Source organism: Seriola lalandi, unplaced genomic scaffold (genome assembly GCF_002814215.2).
Source record: "Seriola lalandi dorsalis isolate HSWRI2012SDOR001 ecotype SW California unplaced genomic scaffold, Sedor1 jcf7180002054952, whole genome shotgun sequence".
NCBI lineage: Eukaryota > Metazoa > Chordata > Actinopteri > Carangiformes > Carangidae > Seriola > Seriola lalandi.
Window position 1 is genome coordinate 1,324,239 of NW_019525503.1, and position 24,255 is coordinate 1,348,493.

The 24,255-nt window shown below is 42.0% G+C and overlaps 1 protein-coding gene across 7 annotated transcripts in view; it reads left to right on the top strand.

The window, feature by feature from the left end:
- Positions 1–22: 22 nt before the first annotated feature.
- itsn1 (intersectin 1 (SH3 domain protein)) overlaps positions 23–24,255 on the top strand; it is a 42,229-nt gene continuing 17,996 nt past the window's right edge. The window contains exons 1-27 of one of the 7 annotated variants that reach the window (XM_087170526.1): positions 23–178; positions 6,893–6,952; positions 8,592–8,684; positions 9,236–9,299; positions 9,455–9,615; positions 10,262–10,459; positions 10,826–10,904; positions 11,252–11,352; positions 11,454–11,517; positions 11,635–11,772; positions 12,142–12,236; positions 12,380–12,519; positions 12,787–12,909; positions 13,257–13,406; positions 13,901–14,041; positions 14,232–14,319; positions 14,537–14,676; positions 19,924–20,060; positions 20,205–20,485; positions 20,709–20,869; positions 22,143–22,387; positions 22,562–22,736; positions 22,911–22,997; positions 23,178–23,332; positions 23,513–23,611; positions 23,827–23,906; positions 24,003–24,175. In XM_087170526.1, coding sequence (XP_087026652.1) covers positions 6,925–6,952; positions 8,592–8,684; positions 9,236–9,299; positions 9,455–9,615; positions 10,262–10,459; positions 10,826–10,904; positions 11,252–11,352; positions 11,454–11,517; positions 11,635–11,772; positions 12,142–12,236; positions 12,380–12,519; positions 12,787–12,909; positions 13,257–13,406; positions 13,901–14,041; positions 14,232–14,319; positions 14,537–14,676; positions 19,924–20,060; positions 20,205–20,485; positions 20,709–20,869; positions 22,143–22,387; positions 22,562–22,736; positions 22,911–22,997; positions 23,178–23,332; positions 23,513–23,611; positions 23,827–23,906; positions 24,003–24,175 — 3,396 coding nt within the window. In that variant the 5' untranslated portion in view covers positions 23–178; positions 6,893–6,924. Of the gene's footprint in view, positions 179–929; positions 965–6,892; positions 6,953–8,591; positions 8,685–9,235; positions 9,300–9,454; positions 9,616–10,261; positions 10,460–10,825; positions 10,905–11,251; positions 11,353–11,453; positions 11,518–11,634; positions 11,773–12,141; positions 12,237–12,379; positions 12,520–12,786; positions 12,910–13,256; positions 13,407–13,900; positions 14,042–14,231; positions 14,320–14,536; positions 14,677–19,923; positions 20,061–20,204; positions 20,486–20,708; positions 20,870–22,142; positions 22,388–22,561; positions 22,737–22,910; positions 22,998–23,177; positions 23,333–23,512; positions 23,612–23,826; positions 24,176–24,255 lie in introns of those variants that run through there. The other 6 variants (XM_087170529.1, XM_087170528.1, XM_087170527.1 and 3 more) reach the window with 6 other exon arrangements.

Sequence of the window (24,255 nt, forward strand, 5' to 3'; positions counted from 1 at the left end):
TACCCCATTTTCCAGCTGTCCCTCAGTCGGTCGGGATTTCGGAACCACAGGAGAATCACCGGAAAGGGTTTTGGTGATAAAACGGCTCACTTTAGGAGAATATACCACATTATATGGCCACATAAACACACAGCGAGCTACTTTATTCAGTATTTCACCATGGAGGCTGAACTATGAGGTAAGGACAGAGTTTAGTATGAGTAATATGAAAAAGACGTTAGCTTCTCACTGGTTAGCCTGCTTGCTAGCTTGCGTTGATATATGCGCTAGCGCGGCTAGTTGGTCGTTTTTACCGGGTGCAGCTGACTAATGTCAGCTTCTAACTGTCCTGTTAACATGTTTGAGAGCTGTCTAATATTGGTCTGTGGAACAAGACCAGAGCGACAAGGAATTGGAAGACAGTGCAATCCAGCTACTACTAACAGCTAGCCAGTACGCTAATATTAAATCACTGCATCTGTGACCTATCGTTAACACGGACTGGTGTTAACTGTGGTTAACCTTAGCGCCGCTAGTAGCCGGGGGTCGGTTGAGAATAAAATGATGAATCAACAAGGTCGCTGACAGCGCTAGAGCAGGTAGCGACTTCCAGGGTGGAGGTCTTCTCAGAAAGCCTGGCGTTTGCTAACCCAATGATAGTCACAGCTGCCCACCCAGTTACCTGTCCCGTCAAAACACCTTCAGGGTACCGTGGTATCTGTTTGAAATCAGAAAGAATGGCTGTGGTTGTTGAGCGAAGCACTTCATCAAAGGTGATTCCGAAGAAATGATGCAGGAAGTGAGGGTGGATTTCTTTAAGAGAAGTTAGCACACTTATCTTGCTTGAGGTCAGATGAACTTTCAGCGGTTTTGGCTGACAAAAGTTACCGTCAGTGAGGACCAGTGAGGTTCCCATGGTAACGTGTATGCTTACCTACAGGTCCTCTTAAAGGTGGGGGAATTGCAGATGAAAACACCATGCCAAGTGAGTTAAAGTTCATACGGTGCTAAGTTTTGTTTGACTACCATGTTGTTAACACTCAGTTTAGCCATATCCAGCATGATTATTAATATATATATATATATATTATTAGTATACTGTTTTGAATGCTTTAAAAACTCCAAGACGTTGGTTTTAAAGTGCAAAGGCACATTTGCATGCATTTCCTGTTTTTCATGAGCACCTCCTGTAGATAACACCAGTCCAAAAGTCCTGCTTTAGAATGTTACTAAAATATGTAATAAAAAAGGAAAATGTGCCCTGTTATAACTATGATATATCACATCATTAGATTACTGTAACTCATGCCTTAATGATGAAGCAGCATTTTATTGCTGTTGTTTGAGGTGAAGATAATTAAAAAATATTCTGTATAGGACTGTAACTAATAATTATTTTCATTATTTATTTATCTGCTGATTATTTTTCGATTAATCGGTTGATTTTATTTTTAGTTTGTAAAAGTTAATATATAAGTGACAAATGCTCTCAAAATTCGACATAACCCCAACAATTGCTTTAAAATAAGTAAAAAAAATACACCTCCACAAAAAGGTTTTGCATGACACAGGTTAAATACAGTGTTGCTGACTTTCATTCTGCGATGGGTTTATGTGGATCAGAATTGAAACAATTGATTTATTGTTTAGTTGATAAATAGTGAATTAAACTGCAACAGTTTTGACAATGGATTCATCGTTACAGTTGTTTAAACTGACAAAAGTAACAATTATTCTGTGGTTGGAGCCTCTAAAATGTGGAGATTTATTCTGTGTGAGTAATTTTTCTAGCAAAAATGCCAAACAGCTGGTTCAGTTTTCTTCAGTTTAAGGGTTTGCCTCTTATTGTCTGTGTTGATTTGTACTTGGTCTTGCTTAGCAGCCTCATCAGCTTTTGTCCCTAGACAGAGTTTCTTACAGCATATGGTGAGCTGTCAATGTGGATAACCTCCATCTGAATGTTGCTTCATGGCTGAAGTGATTCCCCCACTAAAACTTTTCCAGCTTAGTGACACATCTTATGCATCCAGTTTTATTCATATAGTTAGTTAGAGGCACATATTTGGCAGCGTAGGTACATGATTTCATACTAACAGGAATTGAATTAATTGTTGTTAAAAGTTCTCTTATCACTGATGTTTTATGTTCCCAAGATCCTGATTTTCGGAAAAAGATTAGACTGCCAGTATAATCACACACATTTTTTTTAACAGTTCAAAAGTTACTCTATCAGCAGTAAACAAGGTTCAGTCAGGGTTGAGCGAGTTCAGCTGCGTTCAGGAAGGTGACTTTATGTTCCTGCTTCAAATGACCTATGAATCAGGACAACATAATACAGTTTGTTCTAACATATCCCAGGACTGCATTCAACACAGTGACTTGCTTCTTTCATTGAAGTCTAACAGCGTCAAAGGCCACAATTCATAATCTTATCCACCAGCAACAAAAGTGGTGTGTGTGGTTGCCACATTGATCAAGGGGCTTGATCCAAATTACACACTTATATTTTGTGTCAAAATCATAATAAGGAAACTTAACAACCCTTTCATATAGTCAGTCATACCATTTGAAGAAGATTTGGTGTGATTGGGCCAACTCTCAGTAGATGTGTTTATTCACAACAGAAGAAATGTAAAGGCAGTGAAGGATTCTTACATAATTTGTTTGTGCTGACTGTTAAAGTACGTTTCCTTCCCTACAACATGGATAATGAAGTGGTCGGGCTGCTTTTGGTTCTTTGCTTGATATTTTTTTTTACCCTTAAGTCATGAATAGACATTTTTCTACAGTAGGCATGTTCAGGGTTAAATAAGAAAGTCACATAGTAAATTTATGTTGTATTGGCGTTTTCCTTGTAGTATGAGCTAAAGATGACTTCATGACCCGAGCATTTCACAGCGCTGCACTTCAGTTGTGCTCGTTACCATCCATGGCATTGTACAGTGTGATAGTGCTAACACTAGCTAGCTGTGGAGGCTGCTGAGCATGTTGGTGAGGAGGGATGGGAGGAGGGAGCCTGAGGGAAGGATGGAGTGATGCAGGAGGAGCTCATGGAGAGACTGCAGTGGTAATCCTGTGTGTCTGTGTGCGTGTGCTGGGCGGGTGGGGGTCCTGCCATCTCTCAGGCCTCACCACTTGACAGCAGTGTGATAATAATGTTGTAGTGTGTGTTGGAGAAAGAGAGACGCAGAGCTTAGGGTCAGTGTCAGAGGGTGTGTTGAAAGTGGGTGTGTCTTTAGTGTGTGAGTGAGAAAGAGGGAGACTATGGAGAGTGTGTGTGTGTGTTGGGGGGGGTATGTAGGCTGTGAGAAGGCTGATGTGAAGAGGCTGCAGTTATTAGTACCAACACCATCATGGTTTAACCATCCATACAAGATAAAGTCTAGGTTTCAACTTATGATTATTTTAATTATCTTTTTTATCAGTGAATCATTTTGTCTATAATATGATTGTAAATCATTTCCCATAGACCAAGGCGTCAGACGTCTTATCTTAGTTTGACGAACAGTCCAAAAACCAAAGGTGTTCCGTTTACCATCATGTGTGTCAAAAGCATTAAATCCTCATATTTCAGAAGCTTGAAACATCAAATATTTGAGAATTTTGCTTAAAAAACAGCCAGAAAAACATAAAAAAAAAACGAACTCACAAGTGGTATTTTCAGTAACTTCAAAACTTGAATAGTTTAATCGGCTGTGATATCGAATGAAGGAAACCGAGCAAATCTTCACGTTTTACTTGCTAAATCAATCAATGATTAATTCTTTGACAATCATCTAGATTGATTAATTGACCCATGATTTCTGCTCTGTTTCGAACTAGAACAATGGAGGATCAGATGCATGAGGATTTAGGGTTTTAGTCAGCACATTGAGCTAAATGAAAAGTCATTTTGTGGCGTATCTTTCATCTCTGGGCACGTTTTGATGTTTGGTGTTTTTTAAAGTGTTTTTTTTTTTTGTGTTTAAAGACACAGTGGACTGAAAGCAAAAATAGCTGGAGGAGCCAATAATTCACTGTTGCACAGATGGAAATCTAACTAAGACTGCTTGGGAGAATTTGGAAGCACCAAAAACATAAACTCCAACACTACAACACCTTTTTTTTTTTCTGGAATGCAACCCAGGCCAAGGATATCAGATATTATAAGAATATTAGAGTTTGTATGTTGGAGTATCTAGCATTGTAATGTCAGCTGGTGTGTAGTTTTCCCAAATTCATTCATGGAAGACAGGAAAGAGGAATGTTGGAGGTGTCATCAGGAAAATGAAGGGGAGGGACAAAGAGAGCAGAGAATCTGAACCCTAATCTGTATCATGTTCTGAAGCTGCCTAGACTGTGTGTGTGTGTGTGTGTGTGTGTATGTGTTTGTGTGTCTGTCTATATGTGTGTGTGTTTATGCGAGGGGCTTAAACAGGCATCTGCCACAAGCCTTGATAACAGACCAACACTCCAGTTACATCCCAATGCTCTAATTATACAGACTAATCCCACAAATACAATACATGTACACAGAAAGAACAGAGAATAAAATCCTCAACTACACACTGATGACAAAGGAAATAGGCGCATTATGTTCTTTTCATCAGTAGTTCTGAGACATGCAACTCGGCTAAGTCAAGGTGAGACTATGATAAATGCAAAAGATGTCATTGGAAAACATACGGAGCGACCTGGTGAATATCTTTTAATGCTAAAACCTTTGGGGGTACCATAGGGTTTGGTGATTCTTGCTGTCAGTTTGCTTTGCCCTCAGGTATTTGTTGTGATGCTTATAGATAAAAGTCATTTTAATTCAAAGCTTTTCAGTTGTGAATCAACATTTTGGCAGCTTTTGGCAACCTGATAGCTCACTAGATTTTAGTAAAAGTGATTGTTTTTCAATACCAGCTGTTATACATATCTTCTGTAAGTTCTTATAATTTCAGGTTATTTCTAAGTCAGTTCAGATCATATTGTGACTAAGCTAACAAGCTTTAACAGAGTTGACAAGCAGTTCGATCTCTCCCATTACTAGTTAAGTTTCAGAAAATGTACTGTATTTGTTGAACTGCTTCAGTATTCTGTAAGTGGCAGCTGCGAAAGTGTGTGCCTGTGTGTGTTTGCGTAGGGTGGGCTTTGTTCCTCTGACCTAGTTAAGCTGGTTACTTTGTCCTCCCACTCTGATGATAATGGGACACACACACACACACTGTGCTGCACAATAGGCCAATGACAATTTTCAACTGAAGAAATAGTCTTAGTGAAAATGTCCACAGCGATTTGTGAGTAACTGTTTCTGGAAAGATGTTGCAATAGATTTTTTTTTTGGTGGCGTGAGCACTGCAGACTAAATTCCATCCACCTGCATTATATTGTGGATGTGGCAAAAGTCTGAGATGTGGATGTCTTTGTACTTCATCAAATAAAACCGTTGCTACTTGGTTAGATATCACGAGGGATAAACGGGGAAAGCATTTTCGTGATTTGGTTGAACTGGCCCTTTTAACTGGTTGCTCTTCATCCCACTGTAAGGAAAGTAAATGTTTATTTACTTCACACTTGGAAAAAAGTCAGCAACCCACATATACACTGACACACCCTCATTAAGTCCTTGTCTGTTGCAATGTGTGTCAAATCATTATTGTGGGTTGTCTGCTGGTCACACAGATACAGGGGAGGGGAGCAGGTCTGGATCTGATTAACATGCCTCTACTAGGACAGAGGTATGTCACACACACATTTATGGATGTGTTATTGTGAGTGCGCAGGGCACTGCTTTATTCCATGTTTTTATATTAACCTTGAGTATGATATTTTCTGCTTCTGAAAGAATTTCTGGAAACAATTAAAAAAGATTCTGTAAAGTTTTTGCAAATCACTGTCGTTGACTTGTCCATCACAACAGTAAATTCGGTTGAGTTTTTTGATTAGTGCAGTAATTTTTATGTAAATTTCTTGGTTGAGTGGGTGTTCTGTCTATAGACATGTTTTTTTTTCCAAAAAACAGCATGTTCTCAGAAAAATCCATCATCTTAAAAACACCATTTCCCTGTTTTTTTTTTGGTGCCTTTTAGTTTGTAACTTTCCAGTTTGTATTGCCTGTAAGAAATGCTGACTCTAAAAAGACTCCAGTGGAGCTTTTTACAGACCAACACTAGAAAACTGGTGTTGACTGTGGTCAGCTCCCAAGTGAGAATGTGTGTAAATGAGTGAGCGTGAAGCAGAGTGGTTCTGAAAACAAGCGAGTATGCTCAGGCAGCCTGCCCTGCATAAATAAAGGTTTGCTGCCCTGTTGACATGCACAAGCATGGCTGACACACAGTCCAGTCTCCTGTGGACCGGGCACTAGTCTGAACACTGGGGGACAACAGCAGATTGATGCAGATTTCGTCATGTTTTTCCCCCTTTTTAAAAAAAAGACTAATCCAAATTGTAGGATTTAAAAACATGTGACTGCATATGCCTCATTGAGAAGTACTTATTTGCTTTGTGTTTTTGTTTGTGCATATACCCCTACATCAAAACAAACTTTCAAGGTACAAAAACCGTAATCCTATAAGGCTCGATGGGCTGGAGACCAAATAGAAATTCCCAACTTCAGCAGTGAAGGACAGCAGAGTGGAAAATGAACTCCAGACTTGTGCTGGAAAATCGTTTCCTCTGGCTGAGTTTGTCTACTGTATCAGCACCTTTGGCAGGTGACCAGACATTATTCGGCCCCTTTAACGTGCCGTTAAGCATCCAGTTGGATTTCCGACCTTGCTGACAAAAGATAGCCCCTGCACTGTGAAAGCATTTTTGTGGTTCACCAGTGAAATGCTATTAAGGTGAAGTGGTTACATTACTGCATTATTGAGCGGTGAACTGCTCAGCGAGGTGGGATGATACTGATCAGATGGACTCATCTTCTGTTTTTCTAAATGTGTTTCAGGTGTTGTGTAGCTGCAGACGACTGAGTGAACCATGGCACAGTTCCCCACCACATTTACAGGTCAGTGTGTGTGTGTGTGTGTCTGTGTGTGTGTGTGTGACTTGAACCAGAGGTATAATGAAAGTTGATGTTTGTATTTCCCTCTCAGGGTTGTCAGTGAAGAGTCTTATAACCAAAATGGCAGCACATTACTCCATGAATTTACCATAATATTCCACAAGTTCATTAGAAGACAACCCGCAGCTTCTCATAAATCCACTCTGATTTTCCTCAGTCATTTCAACATTCAGATTTTAAAAATCTCACAAGTACATAATATCACTTCAGGAGAGATTAAAGGGCGGAGACACACGACAACAAGACAAATCAAGGCAACATCAAAAGTCTTAACGAATCAGTAATCTCCCAGAAACAGTTTACAAATAAGTAAAAAAAAAAAAATGTCATACATGAAGACACGAGTAGATCTGGCAACTATCAGAGGAAAATTTGCCAAAATTGGTATGAAAGAGAGCCTGGAGCCAGACTGACAGATCTGCCATCAAGATAAGGACAAACAGATGGAGACAAAGACAAACTGACTCCAAATGCTTTGAGATTTGTAACTGTAACATAGAACATATTGCGTACTTGTCTCTGGGCTGAATGAGGACCAGCCACCCGAAACACTGTTTATAATCTAAGAGAAACAACTGAGGCTGAAGAAGGAAAATTAAAGCATAACTGAAATTCCACATAACATCTAGTCTTGCATCAAAAATATTGATATCATCAATATAAAATATTGGACAGGTAAAGATAAAAATTTGCCATTTTGACAGTTACTGTATCCACAAAATATGAATTACAATGACAGGATTACAGTGTGTGCTCCAGGGTGTATATGTGAAGACAACTGAATAAGCATGCTTTCCTACAGCTGTTAACAAAGGGAGCAAAGGGAAATGCTGTTTCTGTCAGCAGTAATGAGTCAGCATGTTTCACTAAGTATGTATATTGTCAGTAAATGGGACGGGATGGAGCTGTCAGTTGGAACTAAAGGGAACCTCTGCTCTGAGTAGCTAGGTTCCTAACTAACTCTGATCTGGCATATAATTTATGTGAGGAAAAAAGCAACAAAGTGGAAACTGAGCTATTAGCAGAGCAGAAAGGCAACAAGACTAGTAATTGAGTAAAGCCAGTGACAGACCGGTAAATCTGACTGCAGTCAGTGTTTTACTGGCTCATGGGGGTCCCTTTACTGTCAAACCAGAAACGGAGAATTGTAAAGTTCTTTACATTGTTACTGTTAAGATGATGGTTAGACACTGGGTGACACCCATGCACAGTTATTGATGACGCACCAAAATAATCAGTGTCAGCAAGTGATGAATCTATCAAATTACATTAGTGACTCATCCACTGACTTGTCATGTACTGAGCTTTCTAAGGAAAGACAACAATCTCTGATTCTCAGTCCCTCATCCATTCATCCTCGTTTTCTCTCTTTATTTCTGGGTTGACACTCGTTCTTAAGTGTTACTTCATAGGAAACCTCTAACAGGAACTGAAATTATGACTGACACATTCCTCACATGCCTCCCCCTTCAGCCTCTGTCTGTGCAGGGCTTTGTCTTGGCCTTCGGGTTTGGTATCTAATCTGTCATCGTGTGTGTGTGTGTGTGTGTGTGTGTGTGTGTTATTTTTGTGGGTGTGATAGGTCCAGATGTGTTTCTGATCTCGGTGGATGAGAGAGCCAAACATGATCAGCAGTTTCACAGCCTCTCTCCGACTGCCGGGGGTTACATCACAGGTAACAGTCTCTCTCTCTCTCTTTGTCTCTCTCTCTGTCCCTCCCTCCTTCTCATCTACACACCACAAATACAGTAAAGCGAGTGCTATACTTTCTGAATCCGCCAGTATGCAAGCGTCCGTGTGATGTAAATTTTGTCATCAGACAGTGCGCCCGAGACATTTTGCGGATGTTTCTTGTACCCTCCCATTTATTGTGTTTGTGTGGCACCAACTGGGCATGCGCTCCTCTGAATGGACTCCCAAGCGGATGAGAAAGAAGTATAATAACAACTGTCCACGGTGTCCGCAGCTGCGAATCTGCACGTCTGTAAGGGAGTATAATTGGGTTCTAAGTGGGCTCTCTGGAAGTCCACAGCAGGTCCGATTAAGGCCCCTTGTGGACTTGATGAATTGTGGATCTGGACGGCCCTCGGCACTTGCGGAGGCGCATTCGCAGGAAGTCTGCCAGCGCAATGAAGTCCAGACATTTGGATTCAGCCACGGTCTGCAGTGGCCTCTCTTATTAGATCAGTGCTGTGATCTCATGTCCTGTTTCTGTTTGTCTGTCAGGTGACCAGGCCAGGAACTTCTTCCTTCAATCAGGACTGCCCCCTCCTATCCTGGCCCAAATCTGGTGAGTCACATAGCCAGGAAGCTGCGACTAGCTCACAGGCTAATAAATATTAAGTAGCCAGTTCATCCAGTTCATTATTTAGTGGTTTCTGTCCAGCAGTGCATCATTTTGTTCTTGTACACTGGTGAAATAATGTGTTCTCTGTGTGCCGGCAGGGCTCTGGCTGACATGAACAGTGATGGCCGTATGGATATCCACGAGTTCTCTATTGCCATGAAACTCATCAAACTGAAACTCCAGGGTCACCCTCTGCCACCTTCACTTCCTCCTAGTATGAAACAACCTCCACTGCCTTTACCCCCACAGACCGGCTTTGGTAAGACACGAATCTGAAATGTTTATATCTACAGCAGCTGGCAACCCACATTGTTTTGTTTAAAAAGATTGCCTCCAAAACATTTGCCCTACATGCACTTTTAGATGATTGTAAGACTACGTTATTGAAATGATCATTTAAATGTCATTTTTCTTCTGCAGTGGTGGTAATTGTTTTTGCTGTGGTGGTGTGCTGCTGCTTACAGTTGATAACTGGAGGAAACACGGCTCACAGTTTGATGTCATAACATAGATGTAATCTGTTGCGGCTTATGTGACAACAGTTTTTTTTTTTTGTCTTGTTGCCCTTGAAAAAAGGCGGTGGTAAAGCTGTCCTGCAAAAACACTGCAGATGTATTTGATAAGGATAAGTCTGTCTTCTCCAGAGGTCATATAGAAAATATTTGCTCTCACTCTCTCAGCTCGACCTCTCGCCTATTGCACAAGTGCTGATCGATAAAGTTATAATGCAAACAGTATGCAGTAATAACACTCTGTGGCTCTCACACCCCATTTAGTATAAATATATAATGTTAAATTCAGCAGCAACGAAATATCGATTGCAGTTTTCTCTAAAGCTTTGTGCAGCCTTTGACTGATAATGTGTTTATCTGATAATCACATACTGTGCGTCTGTTTATCTTCAGGCATGCCCCCCATGGCTCCCCTCCCGACTCCCATCCCAGCTCCCCTGCCAGGCGTGCCCCCGCTCCCCCTGCCCCCTCTCCCCGTCGGGGTGTCTCCCCCTCTGGTCTCGTCTGCCCCGCCTCCCCTCCCCCAGCCCATCGCCAACGGAGCTCCCCCCACAGGCATGATGCAGCCCATCTCAGGCTTCTCCCACCCAGGTAAGATAACAGCAGTGGGGAAGGGAGTGTTGAAATGTTTGTGTAGCAATTGTCAGTGTGGGCAAAGGTCTCGGTTTTAAGCTTCTGTATTTACGCATAATGTAGACTTTCATATTTACATTGTAGACGGTCAGGTGATGGTCAGTGTCCGTATACACTCTGAACTAATCTAAGTAAAAAGTCACTGTGTTTTAGTTAAGATACATACTTTGTGATGAGATAACAAATCATGCTGCGAGCCGAGTTTTATTGTCACACTGTAAAAGAATTATGAAATGAAATGCTTTACAAAACGTATACGCTGCTTGACATTAAGCATTTGACCACAGCCTCAGACTGAAATGTCCTCTTTCATGTCTCTCTCAGCTCCATCTGTCAACAAGTCTTCGTCGTTTAATCGACCAAGTGCGAAGTTGCAGAAAGTGTCGTCCTTCGATGCTGCTAGGTAGGTCAAATAATCTGAAATGTTAGCGCTATTTTGCTTATTAACAATCTACTAAAATGAGAAAATTTATGGTAGAAAATTGTCACATCTTTTCCCCAGTATCTTGACAAGCTGTTAACTTACTGAATTCTGTAATTTGGCCAAGTTCCAAGTTAATATAAATTTAGGCTGTAAACTTAAACCACTCGAGGAGCTTCGGAGCTGATTGTGCAACCTAGAGTAGATATTACTTCAGCTTTTGCCTTGCTCTGTGGTAATTTATGGGTGTGCCTTTTCATTGCTTCTCTTTTTTGCTCTAAGTGACTTCACTGCACTCTGTTTTTCTTTTCTCGTGTTACCTGTCCCAGTAGTCAGCCCCCCTCTGATTGGGCCGTTCCTCAGTCCTCAAGGCTGAAGTACAGACAGCTTTTTAACTCTCATGACAAGATGATGAGTGGACACCTCACAGGTACACACACACACACACACACACAAACATAATGTATGATAATATGTCTTTCGGGTTTGCTACAGCATTTCAATGTGTGTGTGTGTGTGCACGTGTTCCAGGTCCCCAGGCTCGCACAATCCTGATGCAGTCTAGTCTTCCTCAAGGCCAGCTGGCCACAATATGGTCAGTACATTAAATAATCACCTGAAATTCAATCATTTAATCTTTATCAGAACAGGAGACACATTTCAAAGACGTTAGTGCTTCAATGGGAACTTGTTTCATCTTTTTCTCCTCCAGGAGTCTATCAGATATCGACCAGGATGGGAAGCTAACAGCTGAGGAGTTTATCTTGGCCATGCACCTCATAGATATGGCAATGTCAGGGTTACCGCTACCCCCTGTGTTACCACCAGATTACCTCCCACCCACATTCAGGTAAACACTGTAACCAAATGTCAAATTAAACGACTGAACTGACAGCAGAATGTTAGATATGTGCATAGTTACGCAATAGTTGCCATAAATACTTGCAGCAGTTGGTGTTTTGTACAGTGTCGGGTTAAACTAGGGGTGAACTACATTAAAACAGTTTTTACATTTTTATGTTCTACAAAGAAACGTTATAAACATGATGAATGCAAAATGTTTTTATAAATCAATATTTATATTGCCCTGTTTATTTTAAACTGTGAACATAAATGGAAGTTAATACAATGTTTCCCCCGGATGTGTGGGGTGAGCATATCAAACAAATGGGTGTTGATGGTCTGCATTGTTATTTCTGTGTTTGTCCGTGTGTTAAAGGCGTGTGCGGAGCGACAGTGTTCAGTCAGACCAGAAGAGCGTCCAGGAGGAAATGGAGGAGGAGACTGAAAGCAGCCAAGAAAAGAAGCTACCAGGTTTGGTCCTCTCCATCATTGCATTTGGACACCATCATGTTACTGTCCAAACTGGGACTAGATCTTGTCTCAGCCTTCTTAACGAAGACCTACGTCATAGCCACTGTATATTCTTTATATTATCTCCTTTTGTCTGTACGCAGTGACATTCGAGGATAAGAAGAGGGAGAACTTTGAGCGAGGAAACTTGGAGTTGGAGAAGAGACGTCAGGCTCTGCAGGAGCAGCAGAGGAAAGAACAGGAGAGACTGGCTGCACTGGAGAGAGAGGAACAGGAGAGAAAGGTCAACTACTGATTCATCTTTTCCACACTGGAGTCAGAATTTGAATTGATCATGGTTGATTGCTTGTATGTAAGGCCATAAAATCTCTGCTGCGATAGTAGCCACAGTGTTGTCACTGTACCAGCGACAATGTCCCATCTCTTTCAAAAAGTTAATTTGAGTTTATTACAGGTGTTGAAGCGTGCAGGAACTGAAAATGAATTATGACCGGTAACTACATAATAGAGCTGTTTGTTCTGCCAGCTCACTTTTCTGTTTGTGTTTCAGGAGCGGGAACGTCTGGAGCAGGAGAGGAGAAGACAACAGGAATTAGAAAAACAGCTGGAGAAACAGAGAGAGCTGGAGAGGCTGAGAGAAGAAGAGCGACGCAAAGAGATAGAGAGAAGAGAGGTAAGAAGAGAGGCAGCAAGGAGAAGGGGAAATGATTACCAAGTATCTGCATTTTAATTGAAGAGTTATGGTTGAGTTGACGTTCAGCTGCTGCAGACGTGTAATTACATCTGTTGCAGACAACTTAGAGGCCTTTCACTGCTCACCACCGCCCTCTTTACATCTCAGCTCTTACAGTAAGAGCCTCATTCACACTCCTGCAGCAGATGGCTTGTTCGTGTATAATGAAGTGTGTAATATAAGTATATAATGTGATGTCATGTAATATCCAACCTTGCAGTTCTTTGAAGTGTAATATTGTGAAAATAAACAAAACTCTTTCCTTTGTGTGTGTTTCATCTGTCCAGGCTGCTAAGCGTGAGTTAGAGCGCCAGCGTCAGCTGGAGTGGGAGCGTCAACGTCGACAGGAGCTTCTAACTCAAAGAAACCGAGAGCAGGAGAGTATAGTCCTGCTCAAAGCCAGGAAGAAGACCCTGGAGTTTGAACTGGAGGCCCTGGTAATCAAACACAGGCACACACCAAGCCATGGCATAATCAAACATGCTTGTCAATCAAAGGGAGTCGCATTGTGAAAGCTGACAACATGCCAAACTGAACGGTGAAATATTTAGAGTCATAGCAGATTGTTGTAAGCTGAGGAAATGCTGCAAAGAGAGACACCCGCTCAGGATGTCAGCACTGCTAGTTTTTGTAAGCTTCTATGAGCTAACCAAGGTGACTGTAAGTCCACTTGCTCCCGTTACCAACACAACCAAGTCACTCTGTTACAAAGAGTTACTCCTCACACTGACAGAGGACACGTTGATTTTTGTGGCAATGATGGGCTTGAAAGTTTCTTCAAATATAAACCAAAAGCAATTAGATATAGTTGGATAAATAGATAGTGCTAACAGTAAGAACAGAACAGCTGAAAACGAATACTTTCTATCACCCAACACTCTGTACATGCCTCTGCAGAAACTTGATAGTATACTCATTTCCCATTCTCTAGAACGATAAGAAGACCCAGCTGGAGGGCAAACTGAAGGATGTTCGGTTTCGTCTGTCAGCTCAGCGGAAAGAGGTGGAGCAGACGAATCAGACCAGGGAAACGCGCATCGCTGAAATCACCCTGCTGCAACAGCAGCTGCAGGTACACAAAACACATGTAAACCGTCAGCAAATAAACACAAACAGACAGACTGGTGTCATGTTGATTTCTAGGTCATGTAGAACAACTCTCAACTTGTATGTAGCAAAAATTTAATTGGTCAAAAATGATTTATGAATATGTGATTTAATGATTTTGGGTGTTTTTTTTTTTTTTGGACATTACTGTTCAGGACTCTCAGCAGTGGCTCGGGAGGCTAATTCCTGATAAACAGAGTCTCAACGACCAGTTGAAACAGGTTCAACAGAACAGCCTGCACCGTGAGTACCACATACACCTAACACACACTCACATGTACTGCACCTTACATACTGAGCCTATTCTTGCCATGATGTCGGAGACTGTTCTTGATTTAATTTTTCTTTCTTTTTTTTTTTACATAAACTGAGTATGAGTATGTCTGTCACTAATTAACCTGACCTGATATCACGGTGTGTGTGTGTGTGTGTGTGTGTGTGTGTGTGTGTGTGTGTGTAGGTGACAGTCTGTCGTCCCTGCAGAAGGCTGTGGAGCAGAAGGAGACCAGCAGACAGCAGCTCAGAGAGCAGCTGGATGCTGTGGAGAGGGAGACGAGGGCCAAACTGCTGGAAATAGATGCGTTCAACACCCAGCTAAAGGTAAAACCCAAAGCGTTAATACAGGACAGGAGAGAAAAGCCATGGCTACACCAGCTCAATACATGGTCATATAACTATATAATTTCCTTTATTAAACTAAATAGTTAATGAAATAACTTTACAGAATAGATGCAGTGGACTGTTGAGTTATTCTAGCTACTAGAGATACATACTGTCATGACACAGCTTTAAGTATTTAATCAAGCTATGAAGAGTAGCAGTAAATATCAGGTATAAAACTAAAACAAGGTTATATTGAAGGATAGCAATGAGCTTGTAAAAGTTTCCTACTCTTGACATATTTTAGTATTTGTTTATTTGTGTCAGGAAATCACAAGGCAAGTGCATTCATGGTATTTTACAGCTTGTTTCTTCCAGTTTTTCATAGATGATCTCCTGTATTAAAATCACACTCTACTCTTTCACTCCCCTGACTTCTGTTGAAGGTGTCTGATGTGTTATATTTGTGGGAAAAGCCTCAACATTTTGAACAATAACTCAAATACAACTCCTGACACTAAAGTTAACACCTCATCCAAAATATAACATGAAACTGTAGTAGTGGGATATCCTAATAAATTTAGTAACACTTTAATTAAACCATTAAAAACATTTAGCTATACTTTGATATATTGCTTGTGTTGTTCTTCATTAATTCAAATAAATCTATTTTACTAAACAGTCAATTAACTGATTACCTAGCTTGCTAACCCAGTAATTGTTTTCTCTAAATGAAGCATTGTCCATGTTCAAAACATTGGGTTGGTGTTGTGAATGTAGCTTTAAATCATGTCCTGTCCTATCTCTCATAACCTCATCCTCAAACTAGTTTAGTATAGTCACAGTGTTCAAGTTTTCTGATGTGTTAAAGGTTTGATATTTATATTTATGTAGTTTATCTGTGTTTGTCTTTATGGCGATGTGTTATTGTGTGTATTAATATTGATGTTTTTGGAGAGAGCTAGCTGTGTGCTAGAACACTTAGCGGTTTCAGTCAGCTGCTTTATGTAGCTTTCATCAACAATTTACTGTTGAGAGAGGAAGATGGAGGGATTGTTTCTTATTTTATTCATTAGTATTTAAGCACAGCAGCCTGTTTATGTTTCGTAGAACACCTTTTGTCCCTGTTTATTTTTATTTTCTTCCAGAACACAGAGTCAGGTCAAAGAAAGGGGAATTAGTCATGTGGTCTGTGCCAGCGAGGAGGATGAGAAGAAAAGCAGAGACAGTACTAGCAACAATAAATTGATTTTTTTTGTAAATGGCTAATCTAATGGAGATGGTTCTCAGTTTTATTCAGTGTATAGAACATAACACAGTGATTTGGGAAAGTGTTGCAAAGCCTTTGTGAACAAACAAAGCCAGCAGTGTTGGATACCAGTGTTCTCCAGAGTAAGGTGCAGCCATGTCTCAGTGCATAGACCACTGAGATGTGAACTATGTTTGACTATACTACCCTCCGCCTTCCTTTCTACACCACTTCCTCTCCCCAAAATCTCTTGTCATACTGCTGTGCCTCCTCTGTCCTCTGTGCCCACTGGGACTCTTCAACGCTCCTCCTGCCAATTCTGCTTCCACTCACTCTCCTCCTCTCTGTTTCATTCCGGCTTTTCCGACCTGTATTTCTTCACCTCTTGCCTTCATTTATATCCCTATTATATTCTTTGTTTAATCCTCATAATAAACCCTTCCTTCTATATTTTCTACTCCTTTTATTTATCTCCTACACTGGCGTTTTGCTCCTTTGCCCATGCCAGTCTCTGTGTGAGTTCTATGCCAACCACTGTGCCAGGATAGAAGCCCTGCGACGCCAGCTTCAGGAGGAACAGAGAGGGAGACAGGTAGAGCACACTGCCACTGCTGGACTGGGGTGGTACTGCAGCTGGGATGCAATTTGTAACATTAAATACTGTCAAATTATATCATGACCATTCTGACTCTGATCGCAGACCTGGAGCATAGAGAAGTTTTTGCATTTGAATTGGACCTGCACGGTCTGATCTGGCTGAAAATTACAGAAAGCGTTACAAGAGAAACGCTGTACACCCTCTTTTCAGACCACTAACCTGCAAGCTTCAAGTACTTCAGTCACCTTTGTGATCTTTAACACCTTCAAACCAGATTTTTTAAAATGACTGGTTTGTGCAGACATTCCTGCTTAACATGTGTTCTACACTGTGCTGCCACTGCCAGGCAGCCGGATATACTGCAGCCAGTTGAAGCTTGACTATAATAGTCAAGCTGTGAGTGGTGTGACTACTGACACTCAGACACTACTGATTCTGGTGTGCTGTTTTTTTTTTTCTAATCTCACAGGTCAGTGTCAGTAAAGCACACAGTACTAAATATACACTAATCCAAAGCAAATACATGCATTTATATCAAAGCTCAACATTTGTAACTCATTAAAAACAGTGCAAAACGTAGAACTGCAAATGAAGGTAAAGAATAACATGAACGACTAAAGAAGAGATATTTATACACAGGGTTTATTAGAAGATAAGTTCATGTACCTGGAGTCGGCTGCCAGAAACAGAGCAAATGTGAACAGTGTATCAGCCTCATTACTGACTCCAAAACTATGTAGTAAATACTTCCAGTGTAGACAGGTTATTAAAACAAATCAGTTGTTGTAAACTGACAACTGGGCTGTAATGCCAGCACATTACTCAACACAGTGAGTCATAAGAGCCTCTCCTTCTATGAGTCAAGGCACTTTAATCTCCACTGAAGAAAATCATCACACTTGCGTCAGGGATTTAAAATATTCACCCAGCTAAAATGAAAAACAGCTAGAAATAAATTGGAAAAGCAAATATCAAATTTCTAAATTCTAATTACCTAAGAGGTAATCTCTTGGATTTATTTTTATATATGTTAAATCTGCATGAAAATACAGTTGAATGCTCAATAAAAAAAACAAAAAAACATTTAAACTTACCCAGCAAAACATAACTGACCTTAACTGTCTGTGAGTGCGTCTCTGTCTACAGAATGGCTGACACTCTGTGTGCGTATGTATATATGTATATGTGTGTTTCAGTGCCAGGAGCAGGGACAGCTACAGGAGTGTGTGTCAGCCGTCAGGGTGTGTCTGGCTCGGCTAGACTACGTTATAAAGGTCCACACAACAACCCAGCCTACCCCACCCACCCCCTGCACTTCTCTCTATTTCTTTATTTACCGCTCTTCCATCAAAGACTCTTTTTTCAAATCACTTTCTTCATTTCTTTTGAACTCTTCTTATTCCTCCTCTGTCCTCTTTTATCTTCTTCCTCTTTTCATCGTCTGGCTGGTGTTAGCTCACAACTTAGCCAGCTGGCTAACAGGGCTGTCATTGTTCATGCTAAACTAGCAATCATGCTAGGTTAGCAGGTGTACTAGATTAGGTGATTAACTAGGTTATCTTACTAGATTACTACACCGTACTGTAATGCTACTACCCGTACGCTACCAGAGGATGTTTCAGCCACACAAGCAGAAGCTAGCACCAGGCTAATATGCTGATAAACTTTATTTGAATGTGTGTGTGTGTGTGTGTGTGTGTGTGTGTGTGTGTGTGTGTGTGTGTGTGTGTGTGTGTGTGTGTGTGTGTGTGTGTTTGTGTCTAGTCTGTGGGTACAGGAGTGTATGCTAGGCATGCTGTGTTGTCTTTTAAGTCCTCCACTTCCTGTTCTCGGGTGACTTGGAGTTCTGTCTCTCCAGAGTTGTAGTTTTACTTCTCCGTCAGTCTCTCATCTCTGATTGGTTTGCTTGTTTCTGAAGGTTTCCTCACGTTGGTTGTTTGGCTGAAACACGACAGCTGCCTTGCGTTGTTATAGTAACAGAGTGTGTTCTAATGGCACAGCTGGTTGTCATGACTACACAGAACTGCCCCCCCCCCTTCCCTACCACATACCCTCCACCACCCACCCACCCACCTTTTTTGTTTTGTTTTTGTTTTTTTGTTTACTTCTAACCCCTCCCTCAAACATACTGTGCCTTGTGCAAGCTCCGCCCCACCACCGTGTCCGGGGCACTGTGTTTTGGGCCGCGTCCGCGCCAACCTCCAGTGGTGATGAAGCCCCCTCCCAGTGACGTCCCCTCCCACTTGAAGATTTATATATGATTTAGTTTTTAACAATCCCCAAGCTTCAATATGGATAAATTAACAATTATATCTGCTGCCCACCAGACGTGATTGGTACATGACAGTTTGCTAATTAGTTGCTGGGAGATCTTTTCTTTGTAGACGACACCAGAAAAAAGGTAAAAACCTTGATGCGTTCTCACGGGCTTTGAAAGTCCTGTCAGCAGAAGCCTGGACGTCTCTTTTTCTGGTGTCCACACTAGCTTGAGCAGCTCAAGAGTTGGGAGCAATCCACAGTGTCAGCCCTGCTCAGACAGAGAAACGAGCTGCACTGCACACGTCAGAGATAGAGAGGGAGGAAAGTAGGTGGGGATACAGACGGTTTTAATGGATCCCTCGTCACTCATTGGCTGCCCTCTATTCTTCTCCCGAGAAGTTTGTTTATCTCACAACTAAAAAATGCAGCAGCATCTGAGTTCCTTATGACTCTGGCTGAATGTTCAGGGTCGTTGTCATGCTGCAGAATGAATTTGGGAACGATCAGACGCCTCCCTGATGGATGAGAGTCTAAACCTTTGCACATTACTGTATGTGGAGATCAAAAACATTTCTCCTAAGATGTGTCACCTCAACACATTATCGTGACAAATCTACCAATCCGACACTTTATATTTTTGTTTTGTTTTTGCTTTTTGCAGTTTGCTGTAAGCTAAAGCAGAGTTTCGCCTGCAAGGACTTTACAATTTGTACAGCAAACACCTTTTATGTTCGATAAAACTCCCCAAAAAAATCCTTTTAATGACCAAAAAAGGAAGAAATATCAGGAAGAGAGGCAGATGAGGAAGCACAGATGTGCGTTCGATGTCATGTATACAGAAGACAGAAATAACCTGTTTACCATTGGTCTCTTGCTCTGGTCAGTTTCGACATCATCACTAAAAACAGGATGACATTCAAGTATTTGCCATGGTTACCGGCCGGGACGTGTCATCACCTCAGTGAAGGGGCGGAGCTTGCCTTGATCACCTGACTAATACGTACTTGCTGCTGCTGCTGCTGCTGCTGCTGCTGCTGTTGTTGTTCTTGTTTGTTGTCGATGGTAACCCGTAGCAACCAGCCCCACTGATCCCACTTCCTCCTCACCGCTGTTCCTTCCTGTATCCCATGATGCTTTGCAGGAGTTGCGGGAGATCCACAGCCGGCAGCAGAGACAGAAACAGAAGGACATGGAGGCAGACACACACACACTGACACACACACACTCTCACATACACACCCCGAGTGAGAGAAAGTCTGCCGAGCTGCAGGAGAGCAGGTGAGATCCAAATACACTTGAGAATTTCAGAGGTCTTGGATTTTATCCAAGCAATTACATTAGAATGGAAAGTATTGTTTTCAGTACATGCCATGAAAAACTTTGCGTTGACTTTAAGGAGGTTCATCTTTCCCTGTCATGCAGCAGGTTGTCATCAGAAGAGAGTGTGGCCTGGAGGGACGAAGCAGTAAGCTCTGCCCCTAAAGCTCCTAGCCCGGTCTCAGTGTCGGCGCCTGATGCCTGGCTAAACAGAGTGACTCAGGAAGAGGAGGAGAGGAAGAAGAGAGGGATGGAGGAAGAAGAAGAGGGCCGGAAGCGAGCAGGATCAGTAGAAGAGAAGGAGGATGAGGGAAGAGGCAAGAAGGACATGCAAGATAAATTAAACAAGCTGTTCAGCCAGCAGGCAGATCCCTGGGCTTCATCAGGTGTGTTATGTCTGTTGCAGTTTATGCATGCATGAAAAACAGACAGCAAAAAACAGGGACTGGTGTGTGGTGGTCACCTGTGTTTGATGCCATCAGTGACTTTTATTCATGGAACAACATTGATGTACCCAGTGTGGCATCTTGACTTATTTCCAGAATTTCTGATGCTTTTCCTACAGTTTAGGCAGAATAATAATATCTGTGTTTCCCTGTTTATTTCCAGTGGAAAAGGCTCCAGTACCCAGTCTGTTCGACCAGAAGGCAGCAGCCAGCAGCTTCGACCAGCAGCAGCAGCCGGTGAAGGTGGTCTACTACAGGGCTCTCTATCCGTTTGATGCTCGCAGCCATGATGAGATCAGTATCGCTCCCGGAGATGTAATCATGGTAGGTAGTATATACTCCCAAATGGTAGTATTCATACCTTCTGCCATCAACTTTGCTACAAAAACATGTGAACACAGGATGATGACGGTGCAGACTGAAGGTCGTGCGAGTGTGTAGCTGCCACTGTGACAGATTTACAGTAATATGTGTGTAAGCACATATTTTATTGCCTCTTTTGTATTTATATGTGTCCTCTGTGTGTGTGTGTGTGTGTGTGTGTGTGTGTGTGAGTGTGTGTGTGTGAGTGTGAGAGAGTGAGTGTGAATGACAGCACGGTGTGTGTATTAACTGTTTCCTCTCTCCTCTGCTGTGCGAACTGAAGGTGAAGGGGGAATGGGTAAGTTCTTGCCCCCCCTTGCCCCAGTGTTGTGCCTCCACCAATCATAAGCCAGCACTCATTTGAACTTTTTGCTGTCACCTCATGTCGTCTCCATGTTCATTCATTTTGCCAGTGGATGAATGTGTCTGGCTTTTTTATTTTATTTTTTTATTTTTTTATTTCTTATTTAACCAAGTCATTGTAATCAGATCTGTCAATGTCTGTAAAGGTTGTTTTTGTTTTCACGGTTAATGTGAAAATGTAATGATTGATGTTTAACTGTGAACCAAAGAAATACAAACCTTCACAGTCTGACCTCTGCGGAAAAAACAAACAAACAAAAAAATATATTTTATTACCTTTAATGTTTCCATAGATTAACATCCTCATGAATAAAACTGTCACCCACAGCCCAGTCACTCCCCTCACTTGGCAGGATTACATTCAAAACCTGCCAAACAATGTGTTGTGTTGTAACCTCTATTTCGACATCAATTGGAGTGAGATGAGGCTCGTCCAGATTTTGCTTCAAAAAGAATCCATCAGTAGTCCAACACAAAAGAGTAAACATAGCAACAGAAAGTGTCATGGACAGCTACATGATGGACTAAAAGAAAATATATTAATTAGTGGTGAAGAGGGCAGCCATGGGTTTCTATCATCAAGTTATTTATAACTTGAAAGGGTCTCTGTTCATTTTACAGCCCTGGAGCCATAGCACAACATTAACAGTTAAACATATTGAGTTATCAAGTTAATGTTATTTCTCCCACTTGATTATCCACTGATTTGGTAATTCTACTTCCTGAAATTCAACTCTAAACAGCTGCTGCTCATGGACATTGTTGTTTACACCACTGCTCTGTTCTACCATGAATCTGAACACACACATCTCGGTGAACCAGTGTCTCTGTGTCGGCTTGTATGCTTCAGTTTTATCCTCTGCTCTGACAGGTGGACGAGTCACAAACAGGTGAACCCGGCTGGCTGGGAGGAGAGCTCAGGGGGAGGACCGGTTGGTTTCCAGCCAATTACGCAGAACGGATACCTGACAACGAAGCACCAATCAGCTTGCGCGCCACAGCCTCAGCGACTCCCACCTCCGCCCAGCAGCCGATAAGCACGCCTCCTCCAGCACCCGGACACACCTCCTCCTCCGCATCCTCCGCCAACAGTAACTGGGCCGACTTCAGCACCACGTGAGTCTTGCCGATGGCGATGTTATCAGTTAACAAATACATTAATAAACACTTATGTCTGCTTACAGCTACATGATAGATAGATGGATAGATGTAAATCTCCCAGACACATTAAATACACTTCAACCTGCAGGATTCATAATACATGTGCATCATGTGGGCATATATTTGCAGTTGGCCCTCAAATACAGCTAGCCAATCAGACAGCGAGGGGTGGGACGCATGGCCGACCTCTTCGACCAGTCAGAATCCATCGCTCAGTGTTCCATCGGCGCAGCTTCGGCAACGCTCCGCCTTCACACCTGCTACCATGACAACAGGCTCCTCTCCGTCACCCGTGCTGGGGCAGGTAACAAGTCTCTTTGGCTTCTTCAGTCCTGGACCTTAATTGTACGAATGTCTCCCAAAGATCCTCTTCCCAGCCGACCCAGCTTGTTCTTGGTGCTGGTGATTCGCTTGCTCCTCTGTTGCTACGTGGACTTGTGAACTGAGTGGTATTTGTGGCTGTAATTCTGCTTGTCAGGGGGAGAAGGTCGAAGGTCTTCAGGCTCAGGCTTTGTATCCCTGGAGAGCGAAGAAGGACAACCACCTCAACTTCAATAAAAATGAGGTAGTAAAGCATTTTCCCATCTCCCCTCTTTTTGTTTGTTTTTTTTTTTTGTATTAAATTATGATACATATTTGTTTTTATTGTAATCATTTTGTGCTAACCAAATATCCTGTCTGGATATTATTATATAATTTGTTCAACTGAATAGAACCAATGCTATAATTGTTTTTGTTAATATAGATAATCACAGTGTTGGAGCAGCAGGACATGTGGTGGTTAGGTGAACTGCAGACTGGGCAGAGAGGCTGGTTCCCCAAAAGTTACGTCAAGCTCATCTCCGCCACCATGACGGCCCCTGCCGCTGGTGCCGTCGCAGCACGCAGCAAAAACACTAGGTAGGTTCAAACGTAGCATCAAGTCAAGATCTGTGCACTTTCATTTCACATTGTTTCCCTTCTCACACTACAGAGCAACCAGGACGTCTGAATAAACCTGCGCTAGATTTCTTTCTCTACTTTCTCAGCTTTCGAGGTCTCATTTTTTACCACGTCTCACATCATTTAATCCCTCATTAGTGGGAGTGTAGCTACATATCCACCGACTGAGTTTGGACTGAGCCGAAACCAACTGACAGAGCTGTGTGAAGAGAAGCAACTTGAAGAATTAAAATCTTGGTAAATGGCTTAGTCAGTTGATTGTGGAGTGACAAAATTTAAAGAAGTTGCCTGAAGGATGATTCTGTGGCAGATTTATTGTTTTTATGGCATATTGGGGGTCTTCGTACCAAACTTGATTTTTAGAAATTAAAAACCTAATTTTATATTCTAAACCTGGCAAAAAAAAACAAAGCTCAGCTTATTTACATTTCTTTGTTTTCTTTCTCCTCTAGTGAGTCTGGAGTCTCAGAAAGCCCCCCCAATGGAAAACGACCCTCCCCTTCCCCGACAAAACCCTCTGACTCTGGAGAAGGTAGCACATGCAAACATGTACATGTATGTTTTATTTTGAAAAATAGGTGGGTAGTTAATACTGACTCTGTTCACTTGTCTGTGTGCATCTGTACAGAGTACGTGGCCATGTACACATATGAGAGCAGTGAACAAGGGGACCTGAGTTTTCAGCAAGGTGATATCGTCATGGTTACCAGGAAAGAAGGGGATTGGTGGACGGGCATGGTCGCGGGCAAGACCGGAGTCTTCCCGTCCAATTATGTCAAACCTCGAGACTCGTCTTCAGACGTAAGAGATTATTCAGAACAAATTAGGGTGGCAAGTGTGTGTTTCACGTTTTCACATGGGGTGATGTTTGAGGTGATTGT